Source organism: Quercus lobata, chromosome 9, assembly GCF_001633185.2.
Source record: "Quercus lobata isolate SW786 chromosome 9, ValleyOak3.0 Primary Assembly, whole genome shotgun sequence".
Classification (NCBI taxonomy): domain Eukaryota; kingdom Viridiplantae; phylum Streptophyta; class Magnoliopsida; order Fagales; family Fagaceae; genus Quercus; species Quercus lobata.
The window spans coordinates 6,818,422-6,837,490 of NC_044912.1; the positions used below are offsets into that span (position 1 = coordinate 6,818,422).

At 33.0% G+C, this 19,069-nt stretch overlaps 2 protein-coding genes across 2 annotated transcripts; one reads left to right on the forward strand and one right to left on the reverse strand.

Moving 5' to 3' along the window:
- The first annotated feature begins 2,737 nt into the window (after positions 1-2,737).
- On the forward strand, positions 2,738-5,293 carry LOC115961135 (TMV resistance protein N-like). Its single transcript, XM_031080168.1, has 6 exons — positions 2,738-3,649; positions 3,779-3,898; positions 3,950-4,054; positions 4,155-4,532; positions 4,939-4,966; positions 5,049-5,293. The coding sequence occupies exons 1-6, from the start codon at positions 2,738-2,740 to the stop codon at positions 5,291-5,293; spliced, it is 1,788 nt and encodes a 595-aa protein (XP_030936028.1).
- A 10,998-nt stretch (positions 5,294-16,291) lies between these two features.
- On the reverse strand, positions 16,292-16,798 carry LOC115961136 (uncharacterized mitochondrial protein AtMg00310-like). The gene has a single exon (XM_031080170.1). It carries the CDS (start codon positions 16,796-16,798, stop codon positions 16,292-16,294), a length of 507 nt encoding a protein of 168 aa, XP_030936030.1.
- Positions 16,799-19,069: the final 2,271 nt, after the last annotated feature.

Sequence of the window (19,069 nt, forward strand, 5' to 3'; positions counted from 1 at the left end):
TACTTTAATACAACCCTTTCTAACATTTATTAAACTAAACTAAGTAGCTTTAAAAAAGAGTTATGTAAAATTATTATAATTACGCAAAAAAAAATTCTTTAAAAAAGAGCTTTAAAATTGAGTTATGTAAAATTATAAACATAGTGGTAAGGCTCTAAATTTAGCCAAATAAAATTTCATTTTAAAAAAGAAAATAGCCACTGAGATTTTTTTTTTTTATTATTATAAAAAAGTTGTGTTATACACATTGTATATGTATCTTGTGGTTCACAACATAAGAGCTTTATATGTCGCACAAAGCGCTTGTGTTATATGACTTACTATAAATATATTAAAGTTATTCATAAAAATTAATTTAAACTAAACTTTATTATCAAATCTTCAAGACGTTTAAATACTCTTTCAAACTATACTATTAAAAGTTAAAAGAATTTCGTGTTACTTTAATCAATTATCATAGTTTTTAAGTTTATGTCGTAAATTTTCTCTCAAAGAAAAAAAAAATTATGTCGTTAACTTTGTCTTGAATAATCAATTTTCACAACGTAATTTAAATTACTTTTTACTTTTTTTTTTTACCTATTTATTATTCAATTTAATGATAAAATTGAAATGTTTATGTTTTGGAAGTTTAGAAGTTATTGTGGTAGAGAGGAGATTTGAATCCTAAATATCTTTATTGGAAGTATCAAGAGGTTCTAATTGAGTTACAAAGCTCTTTAACATATAAGTAAAATATTTTCCTTGATAACATTTAGAACCTTTAATGAACTTCTACTGCTGGTGCGCACCAATTATATATATAAAATAGAATATATTTTATGCATCAATAATTTGAGATGTATTTGGACTTTGTGGAGCCCTGAAAACATTAACCATGAAAAGACCCACCTAAATACTTGCCTCAACCTAAAAATGTCATTTTAGATATACACCACTGTAAGTTTCTTTAAAAAACCTTTTCCCCTCTCCCTGTATGTGTGTGTTAAAAATACTTAGCATTTTAGTATTCTCAATAAGAAAAAATAGTGGGTTAATCCTACATTGGAAAATGAGTGTGAGTAAAAGAGGTTTAAAGTTTGTGCTATGTATTCAAGAGTTAGACCCTTTTGGATATACACCACTATAAGTTTCTTTAAAAAATCTTATCCCCTCTACCCATGTGTGTGTTAAAAATACTTAGTATTCTAAAAATAAATAAAAATACTTGCTTCATGTACAATTTTTTATTGCGTGAATAATTTGAAATGTATTGTAGCTCAAGCAATTACAAATTCTAGTGGCCGTTCTACTTAATATCATATTCTCTTTTTTCTTCAGAAGAAAGGAATTTTATTAGTTATTGACTAGCTCTTTTATTTTTTTTATTTTTTATTTTTTGGGAGGAAATTAACTAGCTCATTTGGTAATGGAAAAAGAAGAGAGAGAGAGATTGAGAGAATTGTCAAACTTATATGTACGTGGAAACAGAGCTGTCAAAAAAAATCTGGTAAACTCATTATAAGTCACTTGTTGTAATAGTAGAAGTTCTAATACTAATTTGTTGTGAAAAACAAGTAAAGAAAAGGTAAGCCATACTAGACACAAATGGTAACATAATTTGACAAACTCTATGCCTACATTCAATAGCAACACTAACCAAAACAAATGAAACGCTACATCCACAATAACAATTTCACAGTAAATCCTAGGTAGCAAATTATAATTAGTTGTCTTATTTTAGTTGTGAGCTCAGATTGGAACGAGTAATAACTTTCTACTTATAATTTATTGTGAAAATGTTGTGAATATAACATTACTCACAAAAAATCTCACTAACAATTATTAGAAAAAAATAACTGCACTCCCAAGTGCCAACTGTCATAAAGATAAAGTAATACAACTTATCATTTCAGCCAAAGGTGTTCTTCACCTTTTCATCATTTTATAAGACATTTATTATTTCCATATGGGCAATATCTAACTAAATAAAATGCAATGGAACACAAAGTGACTTTTGTTTTTATTTTTATTTATTTATTTTTATATAATTTTAACATATGACGTTTGCTCTTAATGATTATTTTTTTATCATCCGATTATGATAACAATTGGTTTTTGGAGTAGGAGGGGATTGAACTATAAATCTCTTATCCCAAGTAACTTTTGTTATAAAAGCAAATATTACATTCTATATATATATATATATATCGTTAACGAAGGGGAAAAAATCCTGATGTTGCTTATACTATCCTAGGTAAAAAACTTATCAAATTCAAAACCCACCCGAATATGGAACCATAAGTTGCATGTAGTTAGATTAATTTTTTTTTTAATCCAGATAATATTCAGATTTTTAATATAGTGTATATATTGCATATGTCTCAAATTAAACCTAGGTTTCTTAAGGAATGAAACTAAACTAAACGATACATTCAGATTTTACATTATAGGTTGTATATACAATTATTTGTTGGGATTTCAGTTTTAATAAACTATACTATATCTACAAAATTTTCTAATTTGGGTCTTGTCATGGGAAGTTCAAACTCATTACTTACTATTCTCTCTTCATTGCAAGCCTAAGGTAGAAGTTATTGACGATATTGTGAAAGTGATAATAAATAAACTGAGTTATACATTCTTCGTAGCTACCAAGGGACTAGTAGGAATACGTTCCAGAGTTAAGAAATTGATGTCATATTTAGATGTAGAGTCAAATGGTGTTTGCATTATAGGAATTTGGGGAGCAGGAGGAATGGGTAAAACAAGTCTAGCAAGAGTTGTTTATATTATGATTTCCAATCAATTTGAAGCATGTAGTTTTGTTGCTGATGTCAGGGAAGTTTACAAAGAATATGGCATACTTCAATTACAACAAAAACTTTTGAATGATCTTTTGATTCTAAGAGATATGAATGTAAAAGATGTTGATAATGGAGTTTCCATGATCAAGAATAGGTTACGTCACAAAAATATTCTTCTCATTCTTGATGATGTAAATGAATTAGACCAGTTGAACAAATTAGGTGCAAAGCATTGGTTAGGTCCAGGTAGTAGAGTTATCATAACAACAAGAGATATGAAGTTGCTAATGACACATAAAGTAGATGAAATATATGAGGTTGAAGTATTGAGGAATGATGAAGCTTTTCATCTTTTTAATTCGAAAGATTTTGACAAAGAGCATCCTACTAAAGATTATCTAGAGCTATCCCAAGCCTTTGTACATTATGCTAATGGCATTCCTTTAGCCATTGAGGTTTTGGGTTCCTTTCTGAATGAAAGAAGTACTTCTAAATGGAAAAGTGAATTAGATAGGCTCAGAGAGTTTCCTGAAAGCAAAATTCTCAATGTGCTTCAAATAAGTTTTGAAGGACTACATAAAATAGAGAAGGAAATTTTCTTGAATATTGCATGCTTCTTTAATCATAAAAATCAAGAAACTATTATAGCAATATTAGATTGTCTTAGGCTTTACCATGAAATTGGATTAAGGGTTCTTATTGAAAAATCTCTCATCAAGTTGCAAGACAATCAATTGTGGATACATGATTTACTTCAAGAAATGGGTCGGGATATAGTTTGTAAAGAGTGCCCCAAAGACCTTGGAAAGCGTAGTAGATTATGGTTGTATAAAGATATTGACAATGTGTTGACCAATAATATGGTGAGGGGTTATTGAAAGAACCCAAGAATATACCTTATTAATTATATTATTCAACATGCTTTAACATAAAGTAGTTTTGGTAATTATGCATTTTGCAATTCACTAATCCCTTTTGTTTATGATTATTAGGGAACAGAAACAATTCAAGGCATAGTATTAAAGTTACCCAAACCAAAAGAGGCACATTGGGACCCTGAATCCTTTTCAAAGATGCATTGCCTGAAGTTCCTCATAATTGGAAATGTTCAGGTTAGCCATGATCCCAAACATCTTCCTAATGACTTAGTATTTCTTGACTAGAGTGAGTATCCTTCGAAATCTTTACCAGCAAGTTTCCAACCAAATGAGTTGATTGAACTTCACATGTGTTGTAGCAACATTGAACAACTTTGGAAAGGAATAAAGGTAATTGATACCATTCTACAACTTTTCTTTTAATAGTTTCAACAAACTATAAGATTTTTGGAAGCTAACAATTGTTTTATGTCTTTTTGGATATTTGCAGTCTTGTAAGACGTTGAAATTCATCAACTTGAAAATCTCTCTAAAAATTTTTGAAACCCCTGACTTCACCAAAATCCCAATTCTTGAGAAATTAGTTCTTAAAGACTATATAAATTTACAAGAGATACATCCATCAATTGGAGTTCACAAAAAGCTTACTCTTCTTAATCTAAAAGGTTGCAGAAACCTTAGAAGTCTTCCAGGAAAGTTTGAAATGGAGTCTCCTAAGATCATTATTCTTTCTGAATGCTCAAATTTAAAAAGAATTCCAAAATTTGGGGAGAACATGAAACATGTATCAAAACTTTACTTGGATGACACTGCTATTACAAAACTACCCATATCAATTGGAAATTTGACTGGCCTTTCTTCATTGAACGTAAGAGATTGCAAAAATCTTATGTCTCTTCCTAGCACTTTTTTTAATTTGAAGTCGCTTGAAGATATCAATCTTTCTGGAACTCAAAACTATAAGAGAAAGGAAGTTGACCACCCCTTAATCCCAAAGATTTGAGTGAAAACTAAGGTAGAGTCTTCTCTCTCTCAGGTTCCTGCGAGTTCCTTAGCCTAGGGTTCTTCGGGGTCCTTTGATTTCATACCCTAGTCTCCCTTAGGACCCTCTGGGCGTACCCCTATTAGACAAAAGACCATTGGAGAATCTGTAGAGAGAAAGAGAAAGGCAAGGCTTCTTTCCTTCTTCTCTCTTTTTTATGCAGTAGTTCATTATTCTTATTGTGTCTCTTCCTTTCTCTTTTAACTGATGAATGGTCACTTCTTCCTTCCAGTCCAAACGCAAGTCAGACCCCATGAGAGGCAAGAGTTAGTCATTTGGTGATGATGTGATATGGCCCTCTTCTATTTCTGCTTTTTATTGTTTGACTCCATTCTTTTCTAGTGCTGTGTACATATGCATTTTGTGATGTTCTGCCACTTGCTCTTCTTTTTCTTTTGCAAGTGGAGGTACCTCCTCCCACAACTGGTGGGACTCTAGTGAAAGAAGTGATGACAGCTTCCTCTGCTGTTCCCCTAGGCGTGGAAAAGGAGCCTGATGTGACCAAGGAAGTTGGGCAGGTAGTGAAGGATGTCCAGCCCACTCTGCCTTCTGCTCCTCTAGCTGCTCAGGACCCTGAAGCTTCTTAGCCTCTTGTTTTCCAAGATCCCCAGCCCGTGCAAACCCTCAATCCTACCAAAACTGTGTCACTTGAGCCCATGATTGAGCATGCACTAAGAAAAAAGTCCTTGGAAGGCGCATCTTCATCCATACAAGCAGGTAAGCCTCATCCACCCTTTATAAATATGCTTAATCTTATCTCTTTTATCTTTTCCTTTTGAGAGTTCTTGTTTTCTCTTCCCCTTTTAGGTCAAACTAGTGTTCAAACTGCCCTTGAGGCCACCACTTCCTTGGAGTCAAAGGGTTTTGAAGGTGCGTGTTGTTCACCCTCGCTGTACTTCCCCCTTCTCTTTTTTTTTCCTGCATTTTCCTTCTATGGTGAAGCCCCTAGTATCCTTGCCAAAGTTTCCTCACCTTTTGTCTAACGTGCTATATGTTCTTTCACAAAGTCCTCCAAGAAATCAAAGGGGCAAGAGGAGGAGGCTTTGCCACAGGAAGCTGATATTGGTTTTTTTTTTTCTCTCTTACTTTTCCACTTTTAGGTCAAATCCTCCCCAGGTTTTTACCTTGAAACGGTTCGTTTCATCGATTTTCCTAGGTCATCATATCGTGGTGTTATTTACTTTTATGCTTTTGTGCATGATATGATATATGCTTGTTTAACCTAGATCTGAATAATAATCCTAATAATCAACTTGGTTAATTAATTAGGTTAAACAATCTAGTTTAAGGGGTTTAAACGAACAAACAGATTCAATGCAAAATTAATGTACGTAGAATTGCAAGAGTTAAATACAATGGATTGATTGATTTGACATTTTGTCTCTACACATTTTTCCAATCAATATATTCTCTTAATCAAACTTTTTTGCCATTAAAATTATAGGAAAAATTAGAAGGGAAGGAAGAAAAGGTGGTGGAGGAACTTTTTGCGATAGTGTGGATGCTGTGGAGTAAAGAAATTAATGGCTTTTCAAATAACAGTACAAACTACCCAGTGTGATGGCCAAAGGGACCATATGTTTTGCTGCAAGACTACAACACTTATAACAATTTGATTGCACATAAGAATCCACCAATCAAGCATAAATAAATAAATAAAAACCTCCTCAAGAGATGTCCTTCAAGATAAACTTTGATGGAGCAATGTTTAAAGAACAAAGCACATTGGGAGTAGGAGTTTTAATACAATATGAGAAACGGTAGCTCATTATCACATTGAGTTGCAAAGGGAGAGCAGTTATGGACTTGGAGGAGGCCGTAGAACTAGCAACAACTGGCCAAGCTATTAATTTTGCAATTAGAATAGGTGCAAGAGATATCATCTTAGAGGGAGATTTAGCAAATGTTATTGACAAGCTGTGATCTAAGGAAGAAGATAATTCAGACCAATACCCCAACATATTATCTCTCTCTAAACTGCTTCCAAAGAAGAAAAGTTTCAGTTGCTCCATATACTCCTTGGTGGTTGGATTTATGATTCTATTTCTTGCACTTTGTATTTCATTTGTTTTGACTCTTTCTTTTTTTCAATATTATTATTGCTACCTTTTCATTTATTTGCTTTTTTTATCCTCCATGGGCAAATGCACTTCCAATGTAGACCCTTATGATCACTATTACATTTGTAGAAGTTTTTATGTCGATATCAATTCCTTGTTATTAGATTTGATCCATATGTTGCACCCTAATCATCTAATAATTCTAAATAATTTATTGTGAAAATAGGTAGGAGGATGATTACTAAATTACTGTCAACACTTTGGTTCATTTACACCTAATACCTATTGCATTGAGTGATTTTATCTTGTCATGAAGTATAATATAATAGCTGAATAAATTTATTTTGAAAAATTAGGGATTTTCTCAAAATTTTCTGAAACTTCAGTGATTTTTTTCCCTAGAGGATATTAAAAATAAGCAAATATGGGGTTGTTGGATGTCACCCTTGATGTACTGATAAAACATGATAATGATTGATAAGTTCTTTTTTACAGAGTTTGACCAGAGTAAATTCTATTTGAAGAACAACATTCTCTTTATTTAGCCTTCATGGGTGCCATTTTAGTTTGAGTAAACTTAACAATTTAAAGTATGATTATTAGGTTCATAATCTTTTGTATATTAATCTTAACAAATTATATTTACTCTATTTTTAATAACATGTAATATAATTGATACTATTCCTCAAGCATTAAATCACATAATGCATATTATACATGGTCATGAAGATAATTTATTATAAAATATTTTAAAATAAATTTATACCGTACCCGTGCATCGCACAAAAACATCAGCTAGTTTCATTAATGGAAATCAACAAATACTGTGAATAATGGACACTATTGAATAGTAATATTACTAAATGGCCTTAGCCATGTGCTACCATTATTTTGCAATGTTAGGAAAATGTCTTGCACCTAATCATCCCATGTGATGATCATGCAGAGGCATGGGTGAGACCTTAATATTATTTGAACTTCATTTCTCCCATAAACATCTTTTTCCTCTGCATTTTGTTAGTTAGATTAATTTTTCTTTTTCTTTTTTGTTTTTTATTTCCCCCTATTACATTTCATAGTGAATTGATTATTCACCTTCATACACATCCAAATTGTTAGGGTCATATTTTTCATCTCTTGAAATCTTTAAACAGAACGCACTTTACTTGTACTTGGGTGGTTCTAAGTGAATTATAAAATATCATGAAGTATATCTCTAAGTTATATCAAGTGGTATTATTTCAATCTTGTGCAAGTTAAAATAATCTCTAAATTATCTCCAAAAGGAGTACAATAGTTTGCTTATATAGGAAAATTAAATCCTAGTTCTAATTGACAAGAAAATTCTAATTGGCTTATTTGAAAAATAAATAAAAATCCCCTTGTCTCTCACTTCACCTACAGCCACCAAGCACATAAAAATGAAGTTCCATGCTTAATAGAATCATAATCCCTTCTTTAGATCAATTTCTATAGTACATCTAGCTAGATCCATGTTCCTATGGTATTGCTCAACCATCTCATTAGCTAGTAGAATGTTCTCTGATATGTTTCTCCCCAACCCAAATGGGCATTATGTAAAAAATACTTTCCCAACATATGGATAGGATTGTTTGCATTAATACGACTAACAAAATTCTTAGAAAGTCTAGTTAAAATTATGTTTCAACATTTAGTTTCCTCCTATATTTTACTTCCTTTTTTTTCTTTTTTCTTTTTTCTTTTTCTTACAATAAGTGGGTGAAAAGAGATATGAAACTATGTTCTCTTTATTTATTGGGAGAATTAGGCATAAGACATTTGATTGTAATCTTAAAGGATATAAATCAAGGCGAACACTACCTCTATTACTCTGTTGTGTACTAGTTTTATTTTTTGTTTATCTTATATTAGAGATGAAGTAATTCTGTGGTTTACCAAATATTGAATTACGAAGGGTAAACATTTATTACTCATCAATTGATCGCAATTATTAGATTTTGAACTGATTTTTTTTAGCTTATATTAGAATTAAACTAATTCTGTAATTTATAAACAATAGTCACAACCCACGTGGTGCATAGGAAATACAATATAATTATTTTATAATAGAATGATGTAAAATTTGTAGGTTAAATAGTGCATGTGTTATTTAAAAGTGTTTTCTATTTGTATAAGTTTTATGTAATGAAATATACAATGTATTTTGTATATATATATATATATATATATAATGTAATTTAATAAAAATATTTAACTTGCTTAATTGTAATATTATGTTATATAAATGGAGAAGATGTTATTAAAATGACTTTTTAAAAATATATCGTAATCAGTTGACTAATTTGAACATATCCAAGAATAATTTTTTTTTTAAATATACCCTCATTCCATGGAACACATGTAACATGTTACATTAAGTTTAAATTATTATATAAGTTTAGAATCAAAGCATTCTTTTTCTTTTCAAATATAATTATAATGTCTATATTATTGAAAGTTGAATTTTAAGACAATTTTTTGAATATTTATCATGTTTATTACTTTTTTAGGACTCATATCTCTAATTTCTTATGACTATTTTGTTTGTATTTTTTAGCCAAAAACTAAAGAGTCGGTTCAAATAGAATCAAATTTCATACTTTTCAATCCAAAAATTAAGAAGGAAAAAAAAAAATTGAGCACAAAACAGAAAAGGAAACTTACAAAAATCAATTTAAGACTCAATTAGTCCGAAATGGACTGAAGTAGACCGACTGGACTAAACTGGGCCTAACTGGACCGATTAAAGTAATTTGGACTGAACCGGACCAAATTATTCTGAATGGACCAAATGGACCAAAATGCTTTGCTGATGTGGCTCAAAAGAAGTGTAGCAACCAGAAATATTATGTGTAAGCTTTTAGATATTATATAAATATATAGATTTTTAAGACTTATATGTGATATCATTAAAATAATAATTAGAAATTTGTTTATTATGTTGTTGATTTAAAAAATCATGTCATTTTATAAGTGGCTTAATTTTAATTTTGGAGTTGGTGGTGAGAGTAAGCATAGGCCAATTATTAGAGACAAACCAGAGGATGGAAGTGTGGATGTAACATTGGCACCTGTCTTGCAGCACCACACTGCTGACGGTAATGAAGACGGTTTAACGATGGAGTTCTATCTGTGTAAGGATGATCCAGTGATCCAATCTTGTCAGTCCAACAGGCTTGGCGACCCACTTCCAGCAGGTTGGTTTGACACTACATCAGATTGGGAACATGTAATGTAGGAGGATTTTGTGGAGTAGAACTATCAAGCTAGACCTGAATCTCCCTAAGGTAATAATGGCTCTGTATCCTCTGTAAGACATTATTTATATTCTGTTTCTGGTAAAGAAACATGGAAGTTACTTGTATTATAAAGAGTATATGAGTGCTCTCTGAACTTGTAAAAAGCTCATAAACGTGTCTGGATTTTCAGAACCTATGTGTTTGTTTGTTTGTTTGTTTTTTTTTTTTTTTTTAAACTGTTTGTATAGCTTTCTGTTTCTGTGTTCTGCATATATTTTGGTACTTTTTGATCCATCTGAAGTGGTTTAGGACTAAATTCCTTGGAGCAATATTATGGCCTAGCTTCAGCAGCCAAAGATAAGAGTTACCTAGCAGGAACAAAAGATATATTTATATATGACCCACTTAAAAAGTGAGAAATAGATCTCCATGAGTCTAGTTAAAATTATGTTTCAACATTTAGTTTACTCCTATATTTTACTTCCTTTTTTTTTTCCTTACAATAAGTGGGTGAAAAGAGATATGAAACTATGTTCTCTTTATTTATTGGGAGAATTAGGCATAAGACATTTGGTTGTAATCTTAAAGGATAAATCAAGGCGAGCAGTACCTCCATTACTCTGTTGTGAACTAGTTTTATTTTTTGTTTATCTTATATTAGAGATGAACTAGTTTTGTGGTTTACCAAATATTGACTTACCGAAGGGTAAACATTTATCACTCATCAATTGATCGCAATTCACAATTATTAGATTTTAAAATGATTTTTTTTTTTTTTTTTTAACTTATGATGATGCCTATATCGTCAGTTGGGTCACTCATCCAATCCGGAGCTCTTGACGATCTTGTAGGACCTGCGAGATAAAGAGAGCTCTAGATTGGACGAGTGATTCAACTGACGATTTAGGCATCATCAGCTTATATTATAACTAAACTAATTATGTAATTTATAAACACAAGTTGCAAACCCAAGCCGTGTGTGGGAAATGATATATAATTATTTTTATAATAATATAATGTAAAATTTATATGTTAAATAGTGCATGTGTTATTTCTTCTATTTTTATAAGTTTTATGTAATAAAATAAATAATGTATTTTGTATTCAACAACAATACATAGTGATATATATATATATATATGTATGTATACACACACGCGTGTGTATGTGAAAAATGTAATTTAATAAAAAGATTTAACTTACTTAATTATAATATTATTTTATATAAATGGAGAAGATGTTATTAAAATGAATTTTTTTTAAAGTGTATAGAAATACGTGTAATGTTATTTAAAAACTGAAAACATGTTACTAATATGCTCAACCAAACGGGCCCTAAAATGTTTAAAAAACAAAATGTGGGTTTGGAGACTGATCCCCTCATGCTTGCATACCCTGTTTTGCCAAAAGAAAAGAAGTCTTCACGGTCTTTATTTATTTACATTTTTTATCAATTTGATAACTTCCGGTCATCCTTTTGACTGGAAGATGCAAGAGAAAATTGTTGAATGCTCAGCCTTTTAAAAAATTGTCGGTGTTTTGCTAGGACAATTCCTCGAAGAAAAGGGCCACTTGCACACCTACCGTGTTTAAAGGAAAATAAAAAGGGTTTCTATTGTTAGTGGGTAATAAATATCTGTTTCAAAGAATAATCAATCAGTCTAGTAAGAAAGAAAAAAGAAAGAAAAGAAAAGGTTGGAAGGCAGTTTTGTTTCAAGCTACTTTTGAGTATTGCAAGTTTTCACTTTTCAAACACATCTATCTCTTTTATTTATTTATTCTCAAAAAATCCATGTTAAATCATATTCTTCCTCCCTGGTTATTTTAATTTCCACACACATCCTTCAAATTGTTTTTTTACTAATTCTTTTTATCCTTATTGTGGTTCAAGATTTACCAACATATTTTCATTGGCTTCAATGAGTACTCAAGGAGCCTCACTGTTGACATCATCATCTTCTTCTTCAAGACGGTGGATTTATGACGTTTTCCTTAGTTTCAGAGGGAAGGACACACGTAATAGTTTTACAGATCATCTGTATGTTGCTTTGCAACATACAAGTATTTTTACCTTTAGAGACAATGAAAGACTTGAAAGAGGAAAATCTATTTCACCGGAGCTCTTAAAAGCAATAGAAGAATCAAGATTTGCTATTGTTATTCTCTCAAAAACCTATGCATCTTCTATATGTTGTTTGGATGAACTTACAAAGATCATTCAATGCATGAAAGGGAAGGAAATGACAGTTCTGCCTATATTTTACGAAGTGGACCCATCTAATGTACGAAAGTAGATGGGAACTTTTGCACAAGCCTTTACTGAGCATAAAGAACATTTGAAGGAGAACACAGAGAAGGTGCAAACTTGGCGAGCCACTTTGAGTGAAGTGCCCAATCTCTCTAGGTGGCATTGGCATTCACAAGATAGGTAATGTAACTTAACATTTTTTTAAAATGTTTCAAATAGCTCTTCCTATATTTATACTATGAATTACATTATCAACATTACGATATTTTGACTATAATATATGTTATGTTAAATCCTTTAATTTATCAACGATACATTGTTTTGATTATTATACAGAGTAAGTTTTCATGGTTTCATCCTTTAATTTATCAAGAAATAGCTCATGAAATAGTTTAAAATAAAATTATAGAATTTAAAGCAATAATAAGGATAAAATTGTTAAAATAGGAAGACTAAAAAGAAATCTCTAGTGTTGGGAAAGTGGGAGTTAAAATAGGGATGATAAAGAGGTGTTTATTTTTTAGCAATAATACCAAACATAATTACTTACAAAAATCCTACTTACAACCCAATAGCCTAATCAGTGGATTAACGTATTGACCATGATCAAATCTCTTATACGTTCAAAGTTAACAATTTGATCTATTGCACAATCACTACAAGTATCACCAAAATCTAAAAGCAATGAAAACGTTAAAGAGCACACATAGATTTGGTGATGAAGTAAAAAATAAAAACTATTCCTGGAAAATCAATTCCATGGGAAAATTCTACAAGAAGAAACAATTACAATAAGTTTATACTTACAAAACCTTTTTAGTCCTAGACTCTTTTAGTAACCTTAGCAAACAACCAATTCACCTCCCATTGCAGTTGCTGCAGAACTAAAAAATCCTTCTAAAAAACCAAGGTACGTTATACATGTTGTATATGCATCTTGCGGTTCAGTGTGTGTGTCTATATATATATATTATTTGAGAAAACTTGTGGTTCAGTGTATAATAGCATTATATGTTGCTCAAAGCGCTAATGTCGACAAACCAAACTCTATTAATTTGGTTTAAACTAAACTCTATTAACAAAGCTTCAAGAGAATCAAGACGTTTAAATACTATTTCAAACTATACATTTAAAGGTTTCAAAAGAATAAAAGAATATTTTTAAGTTACTTTAATCATATAGCATAATTTTTAAGTATATGTAGAGTGTGTTTAGTATGAGCTTATAAGCTCAGCTTTTAGCTTTTTTTTAGCTTTTATGTACAGCTTTTTTAAACCCCACTTTTTCCTGCATTTTCTCACATTTTCAAAAAAAATTCAAGATACAACTGTACAAGTATATTTTCGCACACTTACAGCAAAAAAGTTTTCAGTTACAACTAAATAAGCTATTTCCAAACAAACCCACAGTGAACTATTCTTGAAAATCAATTTTCACAATGTAACTTAAACTACTTTTTATTTAACTTTTACTACCGATTTTATTATTCAATTTATTGATAGAAGTGAAATATATATATATATATATATATATATATATATATATATATATAGTGGAGGAGGATTTGAACCAAACATTTTTATTGAAAACACCAGGAGATACTAATTAAGCTACAAAACTTTTTGACATATAAATTTTAATGAACTTTGTGAGTGATTATATTTATAAAATAAGACATATATATCTTATGCATCAATAGTTTGAGATGCACTTGGACTTTGTGAAGCCCTGAAAAGCTCAACCAAAATACATGCTTCATGTACTTTTTTTTTATTGTATTACTAATTTGAAATGTTCATTGGCTCAAGCAATTGCAAAATCCTTGTTGTAATAGTAGAAGTTCTAATTAGAGTTGTCAGTATTGTACGATACGCGATACGTAATTATTGTGTACAAAAAATTTCATATCGTAAGTGCTTATGAACTATATGATACAGTGGTGCGCATCATACGAATTGTAAAATTGTATCATATCGTATGTATTGTATGATACATAAACATATGCTTTAAATTTTTTTTTTTTTTTTGGGTTAAAATTTGTGCTTTTATTAGAATCCAATAACATGTCTATAAGGTGTTTTTTTTTTTTTTTTTTGGTACAAAATTTGAACTACACACTTACACTTCACTTTCATATTTGCAAATTTCTTTTCTATACTATGAATAAGGTATTAATTAACAATATAATTATTTTTTCATTATTGTTATAAGTCTAAGAAGCTAAATTGCCAAGAAGAAATATTAAAAATATATTAAAATTTAAAGAACAAGAAGAGATAGTAAATTTTGATTATGATTAAAAAAAAAATCAATGAAGAAATAAATTTGTAAAATGATAAATAACACTAATTTAGATGGAGTTGATTAGGCAGGATGATGAATATAATGGACATAAATTATTATGTTGGGCTATTTGTCACGTATTAATACTTTTGAGTTTAATCAGTTTAAAAATGTATATTATAAATTAACACATGTTAATTTGATTTATTTAGTTAGTTTGTTAAATATTATTACATAAGTGATACTAAATTAGTCATTAGTAGAATATATTTTGAGTTTATAATGAATATACCCATTATATATGTATCTTTATAATTTCTGTACAAATTTTCTTAAGTATTTGTTTATCTTATGATACATGATACGACACGATACCTGATACTAAAAAAATCAAAAATTGATTCACAATATGATTCGTGTTTTGACAACTATGGCTCTAGTACTAATTTGTTCCCAAAAACATGTAAACAAAAAAGGTAAGCAATACTAAACAAAAATGTTAACAAATTTTTTTTTTTTTTTTTTTTGATAAGAAATACTTTCATTTCATTAAGAAGAATAAAATAACATAGCATCCTAAGAAACAGCAGATATAAGGAAAGGTGGACATTATTCCATCCATGTTACAAAAGAATCAATATTTTTAGCAAAAGCTGCCAAAATATGAGCTGGCTTATTCCCTTGGTGTCCTAAGTGTGAGGCTTGGAATGTTCGGAACTCACATAATCTGGAGCAAAGTTCGGAGACTACAGTAGAGATAGAAACTGGGGCATCCGTGGGGCTCTTTACAGCATGACAAACAGTAGCAGAATCTGTCTCAAAAATCACATCTTTGACTCCTATCTCCCATGCAAAAACCGTAGCTTCATCCAGTGCTTTAGCTTCTGCCTCTAAAGGAGCCAAAGGAAGTGGGAGGCGCTTGCTGAGGGTAGCAACGACCGATCCAAAATGGTCTCGTATGATCACACCGATTCTAGTTACGCCGAGGTGGGAAAAAACAGCAGCGTCCACGTTAACCTTGTACCAAGGGAATGTAGGTGGGACCCAATGACCATCCATGGCTTCCTTGAGCTGGGTGGGCCGAGTGTGAGCCAACTGGTATTCGTGCAACAATGACCGAGCTCGCAACGTGGTTTCAAGCAGAGATTGGCGAGCTTTCCCCAGGTGAGCATTGTTTCGACTGAGCCATAGACTCCATGCCGTGATGATGACCAGTTCAACCAGTTTAGTGTCCACGTGTTGCTTGAAAATTAAATGCCAAAGGAAGTCCATAAAGTCCCTATGGTGGAGTCCATTTTTATCAAGCGGTATGTCCGAGAGGTTCCATACTTCTTTAGTGATAGTGCAATCCCAGAACAAGTGCCCAATGGTCTCTAGTGCAAGAGCATAGGCTTCACAGGTGGGGTTGTCAATGACTCCTCTATGGTAGAGGTTGGCTTTGGTAGGTAGGATATTTTTGCATGCTCTCCATGCAAAAAGCTTTCTCTTGTTTGGCATGTGGAGGTCCCAAAGCTTGTGCCAAAACCAAGACTGCTCACTGTCATGGGATGTTTCTGCCAACCCTAAGGTTTGAGTTATAGATATCGCCACTTTATAGGCACTGTTGACAGTGAAGCGCCCCTTTGCTGTGTATGCCCAGATCATGCGGTCTTGTGGTTTGTGGCGACTTAGTGGAATGCTAAGAATTGAGGTGGCATCATCTTGGAGAAAGGTTTGGTGGATCAGGTCAAGGTTTCAATCCCCATTCTCTTGGTCAATGAGAGACTCTACCCTTGTATTTGCTGGAAGTTGGGCAGGAGGTGTTAGGACCTGAAAAGTGGAAGGCCTTGAAAGCCAATTGTCAGTCCAAATGTCAATGGATTTGCCATCTCCTACCTGCCAACGGTAACCCGAATTCACAACAGGTTGAGCGGCCAAGATGCTTTGCCAAGCGAATGATGGTTTTATAGCCAACTCTACATGTAAGAAATCTGTTTCTGGAAAGTAACGGGCTTTAAGTACTCTATGAACCAAAGAATGAAAGTTCATCTGTAGTCGCCATCCTTGCTTAGCTAAAAGAGCTAAGTTGAAAGCTTTGAGATCTCTGAATCCCAACCATCCTTTGTCTTTTAGTGCACACATTTTTTCCCAGCTCAACCATGCCATTTTATTTTTTCCCTCCTTTTGGCCCCACCAAAATCTCTGAATCATTCTAGTTAACTCATCACATAGTGAATCAGGGAGCTTGAAAACACTCATCATGTATGCGGGTAGAGCTTGCGCTACTGCTTTGATGAGAACCTCTTTACCGACTTGGGATAGCAGTTTTTCTTTCCAGCCAGAAAGTTTGTTGTCAAGCTTTTCTTTTAGAGCCCTGAAGGTGTGTTTTTTTGATCTCCCCACTAAAGATGGAAGGCCTAGATAAGTCTCATGCTGTCAAATAACCTCCGCTCCAAGGCGATTTTTTATCTCAACTTGTGTGGCTTGTGGTGTGTTTCTGCTAAAGAAAAGAGCAGTCTTCTCCTTATTAAGCTGCTGACCTGAAGCATGCTCATATATAGTCAAAAGATGTTCCAAGTGGCTGCATTGTTCCAGAGTTGCTTGACAGAAAATGATGCTATCATCCGCAAAGAATAAGTGGGAGATACGTGGTCCAAGTGGGCAAGCTGATACACCTCGAAGTTGACCAGCAGCCATAGATTGGTTTAGAAGAGCGGATAGTCCCTTTGCACAGAAAAGAAATAGAAAGGGAGAGATAGGGTCCCCTTGTCTCAAACCCCTAGACGAGAGTATGTGACCTCGAGGTTGCCCGTTAATCCTGACAGAGTATGTAACAGAGGTAATACATTGCATCATAAGATTTACCCATTTATCATTAAAACCCATCTTATACATAATCTTTTCCAAGTAACCCCATTCAACACGATCAAAAGCTTTACTCATATCTAGTTTTATGGCCATCTCCCCAACTTTCCCACTTCTTTTTTGATTAAGATGATGCATAGTTTCAAAAGCAACAATAATATTATTAGTGATGAGGCGGTCAGACATGAAAGCACTCTGATTTTCACTTACAATATGTGGCAGAAAATGCTTCAGTCTATTTTTAATGACTTTGGACGTGAGTCTAGAAATAACATTGCATAGACTTATCGGTCTGTACTAAGTCACCTTCATGGGGTTTTTGGTTTTTGGAACGAGGACAATATGTGTTTCATTGAATTTTGGAGGGATGATACCCAAGTTCAGAAAATCAAGTACAATTTTTGTGACACAATCACCTGTAAGAGACCAAAAATGTTGATAAAAGAGAGGAGGCATACCATCAGGACTTGGGGATTTTTTTGGGTGCATATGTTTGAGTGCCTTGTGAACTTCTTCAGCTGTAAAAGGCCAAGTAAGAAAGCTATTCATCTCTTCTGTTACCATAGGTTGGGCCGCATCAACAAGGAGTGATGAATTTGTAGGTCCATTGGATCGAAAGATAGCCGCGAAGTAGTTCAAAATGATGGTCTCAGTAGTTTGAGCATCTTCCTGCCATTGCCCCGCCTCATCACAGATGCCACGAATGGAGTTTCTATCCTTCCTATTAGATGCTTTTTGGTGGAAAAATGAGGTGTTTCGATCCCCATTAGTGAGCCACATATTTCTCGAGCGTTGGTGCCACATAGTATTTTCAGCGTCTAGCCATCGGTTCAAAGCCCTTCGTACCTCTTGGATTGCAGACTCATTACGGATAGGGTGTTGCTCCAATGTTTGAAGCTTCTGGTTTAGTCTCTCAATCTATTTTCCAACGTGGCCAAATTCAGTTTTATTCCAAACTGAGAGACGGTCACGGCAACTAGAATGACAGTTGATGATTGCAACCATCCGGTTTATAAAGATCTTCATGCCATGCATCTTGGACAATTTCGGCACACCAGGGATCTTGAAGCCACATGGCTTCAAAACGGAAGAGAATTTTAGGGCATGGTTGTTGAGACCTGGGCTGATTCAGACGTATGGCAAGCATGGAGTGATCCGAAGAAGACATCGAAACATGGTGGACAACAGCCTTGGGGAATAGCAATTTCCATGCCGGATTGGCAAGTGCACGGTCTAGTTGTATGTGAATGCGGCCTTCAGTACGGTGGTTGCGAGACCAAGTGAAGGGAGAGCCAAAAAATCCAAGGTCCATGAAATTACAGTTATGGATGGCGGTGCGGAATCAAACCATTTGGCGAGTTGGACGTAAGCATCTGCCTGCTTTCTCGGACTAACTGGTAATCTCATTAAAATCACCAACGCACAGCCAAGGAAGGTGATTAGATTGTCTGAGAGACTCAAGGAGAGTCCAAGTTTCCTAACGCTTGCTAGTTTCGGGATGCCCATAAAAACCTGTCAATCTCCAGCACATTCTTGTTGTTTCACAAAACACATGAGCATCAATAAACCAATGCGAGAAATTTTTTACGTGTACCTTTGTATTCGGTTTCCACAGAAGAGCTAAGCTGCCATTTCGACCATCACTAGAAACCACAAGGCCTTGATTGT

What these genes read in the sequence shown, in the direction of transcription:
- LOC115961135 (XM_031080168.1), top strand. Translation starts at nt 2,738, where the DNA reads ATGGGTAAAACAAGTCTAGCAAGAGTTGTTTATATTATGATTTCCAAT. An exon ending in TCATAATTGGAAATGTTCAG is followed by an intron (nt 3,899 to 3,949) that starts GTTAGCCATGAT and finishes TTTCTTGACTAG; the next exon opens with AGTGAGTATCCTTCGAAATC. An exon ending in CTGGCCTTTCTTCATTGAAC is followed by an intron (nt 4,533 to 4,938) that starts GTAAGAGATTGC and finishes TCTTCCTTCCAG; the next exon opens with TCCAAACGCAAGTCAGACCC.
- LOC115961136 (XM_031080170.1), bottom strand. Translation starts at nt 16,798, where the DNA reads ATGATGAGTGTTTTCAAGCTCCCTGATTCACTATGTGATGAGTTAACT.